General features: G+C 45.9%; 1 protein-coding gene across 7 annotated transcripts in view; it reads right to left on the bottom strand.

The window, feature by feature from the left end:
• The window catches only part of CADM1 (cell adhesion molecule 1), a 322,952-nt gene extending 308,816 nt beyond the window's left edge, over positions 1-14,136 (bottom strand). For all 7 annotated transcript variants that reach the window (XM_059416660.1, XM_059416661.1, XM_059416664.1 and 4 more), the window contains exon 1: positions 13,977-14,136. In XM_059416660.1, coding sequence (XP_059272643.1) covers positions 13,977-14,118 — 142 coding nt within the window. In that variant the 5' untranslated portion in view covers positions 14,119-14,136. The remainder of the gene's footprint in view (positions 1-13,976) is intronic.
• Between the last annotated feature and the right edge of the window lie 204 nt (positions 14,137-14,340).

Raw genomic sequence — 14,340 nt, 5'->3', positions numbered from 1 at the left:
AAAAAAAAGGTACCTAGTCAACCAGAGAGTTAATAGTACATTTCCTTAAGGAATTGGTCCTTGAAGTGCATCCCAAAAGTCATGTCGGAATCGGACATATCAGATGTATCAGGAAGAAGGGGGACCGTATTAAAAAAGCAGAAAGGCCTGAGAGATCATGGCATATCTGAGGCACGTTTACTTTGGTAAAGCAAAGCACACAGTGGATAGCACCTACAGCTAGTCCTAAGAAAAAGGACATGGTGTATGTGACTGGCACAAAATGAGTGGGAGAAGAAGACAGAAGGTGATGAAGGGCACTGTAGGCTACGTTGAAAGAGTGTCAGCATTGTCCTCAAGATGCCAAGAAGACATTTAAACACGGTAAGCATGAAAGTGACAATCAAATGTATTTTACAAAAACCAGCGTTAGGGATGCATTATAAGGGATAAGACTAGGGGTAAACAGACCAATTAAGGGACATTTCTATCAGTGTGAAACTCCTTTCCTCACTATAAAATGAGGATAAGGGTAAACTGAGGCAGGGATCGTGAAACAGAGTGAATGCAAGAGACAAGCAAGACCTAGTAAGTAACAGAGAGTGTAGGATGAGGAAGTACTCTAAGATGTCTCTCAGACTGATTTAATGCATGGGGTAGATGGTGGTACACTTCCTCAGGATAGGAAACACAGGACAGAGGGAGGTTTGGGGAGGAGAGATGCTAGGCTCAGTTTCAGACATCTTGAATTTTAGGAAAATAGAACAAAGTGTTTAGAAGCACAGGTATTGAAGACAGACCTGGATCTGCCACTGATTTCTTATGCTTCTTGGACAAGGGGCCTATCATCCTCTGTTCCCTCATCTGTCAAATGCAGTAAGAGAGGTCACTACTCACACGGTGACAATGGGGGTTATATGAGATTATGAAAACCCTAAAGGAATGCTAGTTGCTGCTTGTCATTAATAGTTTTGAGCTAACTGTGGAACCCCTAGACTGAGATGTCCAGTAGGCAGTTTTAGAACATGGTCTCACATTTAGATGCAAAAGGCAGTGGACTTTACAGTAAGTAAGCACACCACTTACTTTACCAGTAAGTAAGCACAACTTGGGAGGGGGGTGCAGGAATGGGAAGAATGGGGGCATTGAGGCTGGAGATACAGATTTGCCAATTTGCAGGATGAAAAGAGGAGTCAAGAAAGACTGATGACGAGGAGGGCAAGCCATGGTTGTTAAACATCACAGACACACACTGCATTATATGGAAAGGGGCATTCCCTATTTTGCTGCAAGTAACCTGGTGAATTAAGTATAAAAAACAGATACAGAATTCTTCCAAGGGCCCACAGAGAACTATTACCCTGAAAGGAAGAAATGAAAGAGACATGAAGAGGACATGAAGATAGTAAGAAAAAATTGGCTTCTAAGTAAGATAAAGCCAACTGGGGGGAAATCATCAAAATAAATATGAGACCAGAGGATTTCCCAAATAAAGGGAAGGGGTATAGGCAGATGTTAACACAGTTTGTAGAAAAGTATTAAAACAAATAAACAAACAAACAAACAAATTAAAAAGAAAAACAAAACAGCTACCAGTATTTTTCCAAAAGGAAAACCAGAAAGGCTCTATGAGGAAGGAATGAAACTGGCTCCTATAGGAAGGTAGGTAGGAATGTGCCAGAAAGCACAGATAAGGGAGTAAGACTACTTTATTTTTTTTTTAATTTTTTGAAGATTTTATTTATTTATTTGACAGAGAGAGATCACAAGTAGGCTGAGAGGCAGTGGGGTAAACAGGCTCCCCACTGAGCAGAGAGCCTTATGCAGGGCTTGATCCCAAGACCCTGAGATTATGACCCTGAGTTGAAGGCAGAGGCTTAACCCACTGAGCCACCCAGGCACCCCTAAGACTATGTTATATAGTTGTGACTTTTAAGCCATATTAATGATTTACATGTTCAAAATATATAATTAAATCAAGAGGTGAAAGAAAAAAATCTAAAACTGAATATAAACAGAAACAAATGATCTTAACTATGTATTTATATAGCTAATCGATCACACATACAGAAAAGGAACTAACTTGTGAACTTGTAAACACAGTACTCTGTCTATACTCCATGGGAATCTATTTAAAAGGCAAAAAGAGGGATGCCTGGGTGGCTCAATCAGTTAAGTGTCTGCCTTCAGCTTGGGTCATGGTCCCAGGGCCGTGGGATCGAATCCCATGATCCCACACTGGACTCCTTGCTCAGCAGGGAGCCTGCTTCTCCCTCCCCTGCCCATGCTCTCTCTCTCTGTCTTACAAATATATAAATAAAGCCTTAAAAAAAAAAAGGTTTAAAGGCAAAAAGATTGACAAAAAGTCTCAAACTTTATTTGGTAGGTTTGTTGTCTACAGTGGTCTTGGTAGAATAATTTCAAAAAAGTTTTTATTTAATTTTAAGACATTGGCATGGCTGGGAACCAAGGTTCTCACCATGGGAAAAGAAAGATACAAACAAGGAACAGAGAAGGAGGAAAGAACATTGGGGTATTAAACTAGAATTGATATGTATAGAGAGAGACATAGATAATTTTTATATATATATAATATCTATGTATGAAGTTATATATAAATATGTACAAAAATATTTAATGATATAATATTTCTGTTAAAATTGTAATATATAAAATATGTAACTAAATATGTAAATTTATTATACTTATATTCTGTCTGCTGACACAAGTCAATAGCAAAGGGCATACTTCCTTGTTATCTAAATGTCACTCCTCCACTGGAAGGAGTCAGGAATCAGGACCCTGATTCCAGGTCTGGGGCAGGGAAAAGACAACGTGAGAGTAGACATCTTCTTACAGCAGAAAATAAGAAAGCACTTAAAAATTAGAGGAGATAGATCAAAAGGAAGCAAGAGCCAGACCAAGGGGTTCCCACTGGCCAAATGAGACATGATGAAATATAGTACACTGATATATATATATATTTTTTTTTTTAATCTCTGAGTCCATTGTGATTTTCAAAAAAGAGGACAGGAGGGGTTAGGGTAAATCCTTCTTTACACAAGAGCGCTCCTACCCAGTGTAGAGAAATGATGGAATTAGAAAAATCACTATTTTGTAGCTACCGGTATAATACTCGATTCAGACAAGGTTTATCAATGCTGCCAAAACCACTACATGAACGGTTTTTAGGGAACAGGATGTTCAGTCTCAAAATAGCCCACAGATTACTGATTAATTACAAAGAGACAAAAATGAAGAACTCTGTAAATCCACCGAAACTAAGTAACTGAACTTTTATCGTCAACCAAGGGATCAAATGTACCATTCACCACTACTGGGACAGACTGAGGTGAGACTATCAGAAAAGTGACGACAGCAGCTATGCTGCGCTCTGGACTGTGACTGTGACCTGAATCAGACAGTGGGGAAATGATGAATCTGCGGAACTGTGGGACATGCTCCAAAACATCGCTCTAGACTTAACAAAACATCAGAGACACCCCCGACTCCTTTAAAAAAGGGGGGGGGGAGGGAGATGGAGGGCAAAGGAATGCTTCTAGATTAAAAAAAAAAAAAAGAGGGATGTGAAAACCAAATCCAGCGCACGATCTCCTCTCCAGTAGATTCTGGATCAGGAAGGACAAAGAAACACACAAAAAGAACACCAATGGAACAACCGGGGAGATCTGAATATGGACTAGATACTAGATAATATTACTGAATCAGTGTTACATTTCTGGAATGCAATAATGGCACCGAGGTTACGCAGGAAAATGTCCTTATTCCTCAGGAGTTGGAGCTACACGTCGAACGGCTCAAGGACAAAGTGCCACCATGCCCGCAACTTGCTTTCACGTGGTTCAGGGAAAAAAAAAAGGAAAAAACGTATGTGAGTATACACGACTTAGCTAGATAGGCAAATGGACAAAATGTTAACCCTTGATGAATCCAGGTAAGGGGTTTAAAAGCATTCATGATCCTTGTCTTTTAACTTTCCTGTGGTTTTAAAATTTTTCTAAAATAAAAGTTAAGAAAAAAAATAAGACTACAACCTCTGGACCACAAAGCCCAACCTACTCAACTATGAATGTGACTAATTCAATGCCTGGTATACAAGCAGATACTCATTTTAAAAATAAATTTTTTTTTAATTCTCCTTTTTCTACCAGATGCCTTATGGGTTAGTGACAGAACATATCAAGTTCTTGATATAAATAGAGTACGTAAAATATAAGAGGTTGAGTAAAATAATAAAGTCCTGTCTGTGATTTAAAGCTCTCAAATTTGAGGTTATAATCACTGCTAGTTTCTTCAAGGAGACAGGGGGATTCCATTTACTTCCAAAGAACATCTGATTCCAAGCGGGATCTTATGGCCACTTTGTTCTCCAGTCTCAGCTTAAATAAAGAGAGCTGAATACATCCTGAATTAATCCTTCCAGCCTAGCATTTCTCAGTATTCCCAAACATGATCACAGCAGCACCCGTAGCCAGAGCCATAGCCCCTATCCGTAACGTGTGGCTGTTTTCCTAAGAGCCTATGTATAAAATACTTTTTCTTCTCGAGTACATTCATACACACGATCTTTTTTTTTTTTTTAACACCCTGTAAGGTAGATTGTTTTTGCTGTTTTTAACTCATGAGTAAAGCACTAGGCTTTACTATTCTGTAACCTAAACTGGGTATTCCGCTTGCCAACCTGGACCAGAGATAGAAGAGATTTGCTTCAGAAAAGGGAACCGAACAGCCACTAACATTCATGTGATTACTAACAAAACTCAAAGAAAAGAGACAGAGGTCTCTTCACAAGGATGTGTGCTCACAAGATACGCACAAGGAAAAGTGAAGTTCAGTGTCATTTAAGCTAATCTGTACTTGAACCTTTTAAGAGATAAAACCATTTGAGCAGTAATTGAGTACTACATTAACTTGGGGTTTTTTTCCTCCCTATCTATGAAGTTTTCATTGTTTAAGTAAGGGTTTCTGCAAGAGGAATGCAGCAATGCTCCTTTCTTATTCAGAAGAGAGACTCAAGCTGATAATGTCTGGGTGGCTTGGCTTATCACAGGTATAAGAGCCAAGCACATACCGCACTTGGACATACAACTTTTTCCCAAGACTGACCCCAAATACTCTGTAATAATCAAGTGTTTTCTTATCACTGAATAATGCTATATAATCCTCTACTAGCAAGCTCTGAACTTGGCAGGGGAAGGATCCCAGAGCAAAAATAAATAAAATAAGGGGAAAACGGTGGCAGATAATATTACCAGATAGAGGCTTTGAAAAGATCCTTAAGATAACAAGATTAGCAGCTAGACTGAGAAACAAAAGTTTCATTTTTTTCTTAAGCCGGTGCAGATGCACCCTCTCCATGATCAACAGAAATGCCACCCATCCTGACGCCAGACGACTGAACTTAGGCAGGCAACACTGTCCTCGGAGTCAGAGCTCTTTAAAAATCGGACTAGTAAGGGCTTGGCCTTTAGCACACTGTCCTTCTAGCTCCCCAAGTAGGTACTTCTTAGTACTAGACATTCTGAACATAAGCACCAATCACTCTTCTAAGGGGTAAATCTTTTGCATCATCTTCAGAGGGGTATGTCTCATTGATGCCAAGTCAGCAGATCCCCCTCACTCTGACCCAGAATTCTGAAGTCTTCCTACTCCTGAGGGCTCAACTTTTTGCGGGAAACTCTTACTTTGCTGGCGTGTAATTTGTTAAGTCAATCACGGCATTTTCATGCTGTAGTAAGTGCCTGCACGCGAAACCGTCCTAACCAAACAGACCCTACACACAGTCGGCACCCTGGTACTGAAAGTCGTCATTAAAACAAACGGCTACAACATGTGCACACTTCGATTTACTGTAAAGAAACATACTCATGTATATACCTGTAAAGCAGAAAAAGAAAGGTCTGTGTCAGGGTATAGTTTAGATAAGCACGTGTTGGTGAGACCGACGATGCAAAGGGAAGGTGTTTCTCTGCAAGGTGGGCAAGGAGACTCAGCAGGCCTCCACCTAGAAACCAAAACAGTCAAGTGAAAAACAGGTAAGAGGGAAGTGTCGTGCAGAGACAACCAGCTAAAGGCTGAGAGCAGAACCGCTTTCTTCCTCAGTTCAGTAGAGAGATCTGTTTTCTGGTCCCACCAGGACCGAACTGGAAAAAGTAGTAAGAAATGGGGGATAAGAAAGCAGTTGAGGAAGGAACAACCTAAAGACAGAACCCGGAGGACTGCGAATCGGATGCCAGATCTGAGATTAGGTTTTCTGGAAGGGCAGTGTCACAGCGCGGGCAGGTAGGCTTCCATCCCGATCGGCAGAGGCTGGGGTCAGGGGAATTGCCTGGGAAGCTTCTGCTAGTTAGACATGCTTTAGAGGACGTCGAGGCCAAGAATGTCGTGGAGAAACAATCAGCCCCATTTTATTTCCATCCAAGAGTGAAAGCTAAGGAGGGGGAAAAAAAAAAGACTCTGAATTTCAGGACCTTGGAGACCAGGACGACGGTGGTGTCATTTGCAATAATGGAGACTTTGAGAAAAGTTGATACCTATGGCAGAAAAGATGAAAGGTTGAGCTTCTGACATGTTAACTTCTACGTTAATCTGAGCCAAGTGGCGATCTGGTACAGACAATGGGAGAGATGGGGCAGGTGAACCCTTTGTTTGCAAGCGGGTTCCTCCCTGCCCGCTCCGGGGACCTCATAATTTAATTCCAGTTTGACACTGCAGTCCACGACTGGATAGCTTAAGAGCCCCTACCTTACCGAGGAAGACTGCCAAGAGCAAGATTCTTCTTCCAGGCATTTTTAAAAGTCCATGTCACTGGAATATCATCTTCAAACACTGAGTAGCATTTAAATATATATCACAGTGCTTTCATTTTAAGCCTATTTAACATTTCTGAATCTCTAGATCAAAATGTTGGGTCAAATGACTCTATTCCAGTAAAATATCTACTAAAAGAAAAAAGTTGCCCCACCCAGCGCACATCGCTCTTAAGATAATCACCGCATTCAGGACACCTGTCAGTCATAACAGATTTCCTTAGTGCTGCTCTCTCTCAATCCCGCTGCCAAGTTGCTCTTTTGAGTAATAATAAAGGCCACACGTCACTTTTGCGGTGCATGTATATAAATACCTCCAGCTCCCATTCTTCTAACCCTAGTTCAAGGCCAAAAGCACCAAGGCTTTGGAGGACCAGCACTGGAAGATCTTCAAAGAGAAACTGCCCATGAACCACAACAGCAGCTGCCGGCTAGAGCCCGCAATTTAATTCTCTGAAAAAGAAACTGTGGCTTCTGAAATTTAAACAAGGAGGTGCCACTTGTAATTACAAACATTCCAGTGGGTCCCTTCCCTCCTTGATGGTTTCCAAACAACGGCTTTTTATTTGATTTTGGTGGCGCTCCCCAACGGAGGCCTTCCTTCGTGCTTTTGCTGGTGCCGTGGCCAACTCAGAAGAGGGGCGCAGGTGGCGGGTTTTTACCTGGCCTGGAATGCCCAGATCCCTCAAAACCATCTCATGTGTAATTACTTGTTTGGCCGGAAACCAAAAAAACTCAGTGCTTCGGATTTATAGCCCACATTAAATACATTTGTGAAAGAGCCTCTTAATGTGCACATGCGCGCGCACGCGCGCACACACACACACACATGCCCCTTCACGTTTCACGAACCTTAGAAATGGAACCAACCTATTTTCCCATAAACCGAAGTTCAGAAATTTAACCCTGAAGCATTCCAGCATCTCTAGCTGAAATTAAAAAATCCCTCTTTTAAATCAACAGGGCAAATCCAGAGTAGTAAAAATAGTAACCTATTTTCTCTGCCTACCCACCCCGTACCCCCGGTCCTACAAAAATAAGACCCAAATACTTACAGCTTGTTGTAAGGGTTTCCCACACCAAAGAAGGCATTCTGTGATCACTTTGGTTACAGAATACGGGCTGAAATTAGCATTTAGCCAGCGTGAGACAAGAAAAGACATCTTTTTTTCTTTTAAGCCATATACTCATAGAACGCGAAGGCATTTATGCCACGGAGGCATTCAAAGATAAATACACGAATGAGGTATCTCACAGCCATCAAACTAAAATAGCCTTGCCTACAGAAGTCCTCAGATGGAGAGCATTCATTCTGAGAACAACTGGAAATGGCCAGTCTCGCCATGGGTGCTTTCCATAGTGCGCCACAGTTGAGGGATTAGCAACAATTAGGGCATATTTACACAACCATATTTACACAACAATAAAACTCATCTTCTCCAATCCAAACAAAACCTTGCTCAAAATAAACCAAACCACACACGAAAAGGTCTCCCGTACAGGCAGTAATCGAAGCTCTGGCTTCTCTAGTTTCTGCCTCGGCTTTGCGCCACCGTAATAAGCCTTCACCCTACCCAGGTCCAGCCGGGGTAGAGCCAACGTTCTGCATTACCAGGGGAGAAAATGTACATTCAGTTCAGGATACTATGATTGAGGGGAGGGAGGAGATAGGGAACTGTATTATAGATAGATAGATAGATAGATAGATATGGAGCAAATGATAGAATGTCCAAGATTTGTTGAAACTCATCTGAGAAGGTGAGGAAGCAGACAGAGGCCAGACTGACCACGGATGGATAATTTACAGAACTGGGCGACTGGCACACAGGGTTAATGATGGCATTCTTCCTCCTTTTGCATGTATTTGGAAATCTCCATAATAAAAATGGAAAAGTAAAACATGATCCATGTTAAAAAAAAGTCATCTTGCAAATCTTTTTTTTTTTTTTTTTGCTTAAATTACTCTCAGCTTTTTCTCTGCTTAAATGAAAAGGGACGAATAGCTAGAAAGAAAATCAAGATCTCTTCTTGCTCTTGACTAAGGATTCTTCCTTTTGGCCTTAGTTACACGGGACCTGTTCCACTGTTAGTATTAATCCTTGAAAAGACAAACGAAGAGCTAAAACATCTAAAGCTGGGGCTCCTGAAGCCGAGTTTTCACACATCTGACTTATCACAGTGACACACGTCCAAAAGCTCTCCCCTATGAAGGTGCTTTGGACGGCATTCGTGTTGTGACTGCCAAATAAAGTCCAGAGGTTTCAGAATCATTTGTCAACACCAAAGACAACCTTACCAAGAACCGGTGCTTTTATCTCAGAGGTCACTCCTCTGATCCATGGGTTTATTACCTAGAACACCAATTAATCTTGCTGTCTTCACAAGATAAACTAGGCCTAGCCAAGATATGGTGTGGCCATGATCCACATCCTCGCTGGGGAAACCCTGCTGGGCAGTGGAAGAGGTTTGCTGACTCTACATCAAGGGACCTGGTCCCCATCCGGGCCATATAGCTGACTTATCCTCAGTTCCATGGTCAGCAAGCACGGTCCTTCCCTCTCCAGGTTGAGGCTGCCTCACTACAAAAGAATGAGATTTCAGCAGACGATCTGTAACCTCCTTCCCCTTACAAAAATTCCACAATTATAAGAATCTCTAGTTCCTCAACAGGTAATAAGAAAAAGGAGTTTTGGTGTTAAAATGTCACATTTTCCATTACATACGTTTTGATGTGCATATGAATATTGTATTGGGTAAGTTTTGTGTATATGTGCATACATATGTACATATATGTGTGTGCCTATATACATATTTGAGGAGTGCACATACTGACTGATACCATTAGGTATTTATATGGGACTAATTGCTTCCAACTCAAAGCAGCAAATTTTCAATTCTGCAACAGATGTCGCTGTGTGATTTCTCCTTTCTATGCTGGATTTTCAGTTAAAAACGCCCAGTGTAATGGTCAGTACTATTCTTCCCAAGAAAGAGATGCAGCATTTGAATCCTTAGGATTTATTTCTTACAAATTTTCTTTATAAGCTGGTAAATTTCCATTCAAATCATAGCATAGATTAGTTTGGCCCCATTTAAGAGATCTCCCACATAAAAATAGGCCTTTTGTGCACGTACATGCACGCGCGCGCACACGCACACACACACACACACCCATTTTTTAAATGTAAATTCTAAGTGGCCGATTAGGCATTAAAATGTCACATACAAAAACCCAGAGAATGAGACAGTTTCTATTCACAGCAATACTATCAATTTTTTAAACCCTGAAAATCATTCAGCAATGCAGGCCAAGGAATTATAAAAATTCACTTATGTCTGAGGCCAAAATGTACCAGGTGTGGGCAAAAGTCACGAATAACTCCAAGAGCACCATTAGTGATAATGAAAATTTTGGATTTCAGTTCTTATAGCATTTCTTTAAAAATAAATAGTAAGACTAGTATTATAGTTTGCAAGATATCTTACCTATCTGACATTCTCTATCAACCACTGCTTGACACATGTCACAAAAAAGTGACATCTCTTTCAATTCAACCAGTAGGTCCTCCAATGACCATGAGTCTCAACAGGTAGCTAGCACAGTCTTCTGTTGAAATTCAGAGCTAGGAGAAAGCATTTCAAAGCCTCCCTTTCAGACCCAGGAACCTGTTACCTTCTGGGCTTTTAGAGGGAGTAGAGCGAGATGAGCAGTCAGGGAGTCCAGGACCGACTCGGTAAGAATATGAAGTCAGGAAGTGGGAGAGGAAGCGAAAGTGTCCTGCTTTTTGGCTTCTCCCCTGTCCCACTCCCCTTTACCAGGAGGGCCATTGGGGAAAACTGGATAAAGCATGTACAACATCCATATGAATAAAGCTCTTTGTTCCAGAGAACTGCCTGCTCTTTTATCCCCCCCTTTTTCCGTATTTGTTCATTTCAAAAGATTGCTCAATGGGCCTCTTGTTCCTCCAAAATGTCCCAGGCAAATAATGCAAGCTTGTCTCGTCACACAAGTCACTAAATGAAGCCTTGTGCGTCTCCAGTGACACACTGTAAATATAAAGTGGCATTAATGAGGGATATTTTATCAAAGCTATCACAGACAAGTGCAAGTCCCTCCTGCGGCTATTCAATTTGATGCAGGGAAAGGCAACAATAGCAGGATGGCACTTTTTGTAAAGTCCCCATCCCCGGTATACAAGCCCCAACAGGCCGAGACAAGCCAAACTCAGCCCCTGGGCTTCCCAGCACCAACACAAACCCCCACCCATCAGCCAATCTCTCTAACGCTAAAAAATGTAAGAGAAGCAACACCCATGCATACACGGGTTCACGCCGCAAGAGAAGCAACACCGATGCATACACCTAAAACGTAACAGGCGTGATTTACACTGAGGAGCGAGTTTCCATAATCCCGTTTCTGCTGTGTTTCATTAACATCCACTTACTCCACACACCACAGGAGGGATTGGAGATTTTCTCTCGGGGACAGACGGATTCAGTGACAACTGAAGACAGAACCAAGACCTAAAGCAGGATGGCCCCAGACTGCTATCCCAGCGAGCATGTAAATGAAACACGCCTAATGAAGTTCGAGGGCAACACCAACAGGTTTCTCTAACCTGACAGTGGCACCTGGAGGCCTCCGGAGAAAGCTTAACAGGAGAGGACTAAGGAAGCAAAGCCCCTCTGGTGCCTGTCTAGAAGTCTCCTCCAGGTGCCCAGGACCTGGGGGCTAGGCCCACACCCCTTCCCCAAGCCATCACCCAAAAATGCGGAAAGGAAGAAACAGATTTAAAGGCAGTCATCTCACCCCCTCACTACAAATCAAACCCAATTACTTTCTAATTTGAACACAATCTGATAACCAGCGTACAAACAGGGATGTACACAAGAGCAAGAAGCTGCTTCCATGGTAACTGGCAACAGAATTTTCTTGTAGCTTTGACATGCACGGTTCAGTTCCAGACCGCTCCTTTCTGAGTCCGCATACATCCCTCGCTGGGAAGGCAACTTCTCACTGCGAGATAGTTACAAATATAGTACTGTCGCTACTACCCGGTGCCGTCAATGAGCAGGCTTGACGGAGGAGGCATCATCTAGACCTCCTCTGTTGCCAAGCGGCATTGCACGGCTCCCATTTTTAGTCAAAAGGCAACATCCCCGACCAGCGCTGTTCCCCCCCTTTTTTGCAGCCAATACAAGTCTATTGTTGCCTCTATTATGCGCCAGTTACCGAGCCTTTACTCACGCTCACGTTTAACTGACACTGGCGCTTTTTACAATGCAGCAGTATGAGGGATCTCTTTCACGAACATTTTATTGAACCCATCCAGTCAGAGACATCACCCGAAATGAAGTTGTAACCACACCGGCAAAGGCTGAACCCAATTATCTCGTAACTCATAAATTAAGAATTCACAGAGGAAAAACACATAAACAACATCCGGAGACAAGCAGTGGCATGGAAGAAAAAACCCTCAGCTCTGGAACTGAGCTGCTGCCAGATTCCCACCCCTGTGCATCCCTGATACGTTCCCCGAGCCGAGCTCCCTTGCAAGCCTGTTTGCGGCGGGCGGGGGGGAAGGTAGAAACCAACCAGGCATCCCCGAAATCCAAAGCTAGTACCCCCGACATCCCCGTTTCCTACAGCGTGACTCCTGCGGTGTTTACGTAACTGTGTGTCCTCTAGCGTGTAAACAAAAGGCACAGCCCAAGCGGAGAGGCGCCCAGTAGAGGCACGGTGGCCCCAGAGCTGCGCCCGCCGCGGCCGGGGGCTCCGCAGGTGGGGGCTGAGCTCTCGGTGTCCTCCGCCACTTGTTGCTCGCGGGTCCTGCAGCTCCAAGGCTGCAAGGAGGGGCTTTGCAGGCGCCGAGCCCTGCTGCATCCCCTCCTGCACCTCCCGCACCTCCCCCCCGCGGTCCCCGAGCCTCGGGGCCCCGCTCCCCACCCGGAGCCCGCAGCAGCCGGCGAGGGATGTGCGGATGCCGCGCGGCCGCGGAGCTCGACGGTGGCGGGAAGGAGAGGCAGGGTGCAGTACGGCCAGCCTCTCGGCTGGGGAAGAGCTCTGGCTCCCTTTTGTTAGCAAAAGCAAACACTGCCCTCTTCTTTCCCGACCGCGCCAACGCGCCCGGCACACGGGCAGCCACACAGCGTGCTCCTGCCGAGTGCACGGCGTCTTCGGGGAAGGCGCCGGGCGTGCAGAGCCGCCCCTGGGCAAATTCCCAAGACAGCTCCGCACACAGGGGGCGCCCGGAGGCCCGCAGGGTGGCCGCCTGGCCGCAGAGGCCGCGAACCTCCCGCCACCACCCTGGGGCTGCCGAAAAAGACCGGCAGTCTGTAAATCCGGCGTCCCCACTCGCGGCGGAAGACGCCGTGGGGCAAGCGGGCTGCGGGCTCCCGGCCCCTTCCCGCAGAGGCGGCGACAGCAGCCTCCGCACTCCGCGGGGCCGGGCCTGAGGAACTTTCCCAGCCTGGAGCCGAGCCCGGGAGCCCCGCAGCCGGGCAGCGGGGGGTGGAGGGGGGTGGTGGTGCCGAGGGCCGCTACCGGGCTGGAGGGAGACACGAGGGGCGCGCTGTTCCGAGGACGGGGGCGGGGGTGGGGGAGAAAGGCAGAGCGCGGGGAGAGCAGGAGCGACCAGACAAGTCTGGGGATGTCCTGTGGATCGGTGAGCAATCACGCTGGAGGCGGCTGCTAGTCAGCCATGGGGAGGCTTGGGGGATAGAGATTTAGGGGGCCCGCTGGAGAGGTGGGGGCGAATGGGCAGCCCTGGGACGGGAGGACCTGCAAGTTAGGGGGACAACAACGAGTTTGGGAGGGTCCGGAAGGTTGGGGGGGTCCCCTCCATCCATCCCCTTCTCCCATCTTCTCGAGCCCCCGGGCCCCCCATTCTCACTCCACTCCTCACCCCGCGCCAAGCCGGGGAGAAAAGGTGTGGGTGCAGCCATCCCTAAGGGCTCCAATTCCCACCCAGATGGGCAAGGGAGAAGGGAATCACCGAACCCCTCTGCCCCTTCATCTCAGCCCTGAGTTTCCTCTCCACACTCCCTCCGACTCGGATTTAGGAAGTGGGGGAAGGTTGTCATGGAAACGTTTCCCCCTTCCACGGCTATGGCTACTGGGGTGCCTTAGGAGATTTAGAGGGCCAACCGGCCGGTGCCGACACCTACCTGTGGGGATCAGTGCCGCGGCGGAGAGGAGCAACAGCAGAAGCCGGAGTCGGAGCCCGGGAGGCGCCGCCGCCGCCGCCGCCGCCACCGCCGCCACCGCCGCCGCAAACTGGGATCCGCTCGGCAGCACAGCACTCGCCATGTCGGGCACCTGCCTCAGACTGGCGGCGGTGGCTTCCTCCGGAGCCCGAGCGGACAACTAATGAGATGCTAATGAAATGCACTGGAGGCGGAGTCCGGACCGACCAATCATAGAGCCGCTAGCCCAACCCGGCTCTCGGAGGACTCGCCCCCTCCCCCACCCCGCCCCCTGGCGCTGGCGTTCGGCGGCGCGCCCGCGCCACCTAGGGGCGGGGCTAAGGGG

This window comes from Mustela nigripes, chromosome 1 (assembly GCF_022355385.1).
Source record: "Mustela nigripes isolate SB6536 chromosome 1, MUSNIG.SB6536, whole genome shotgun sequence".
NCBI lineage: Eukaryota > Metazoa > Chordata > Mammalia > Carnivora > Mustelidae > Mustela > Mustela nigripes.
This window is presented reverse-complemented; position numbering and strand designations above follow the sequence as displayed.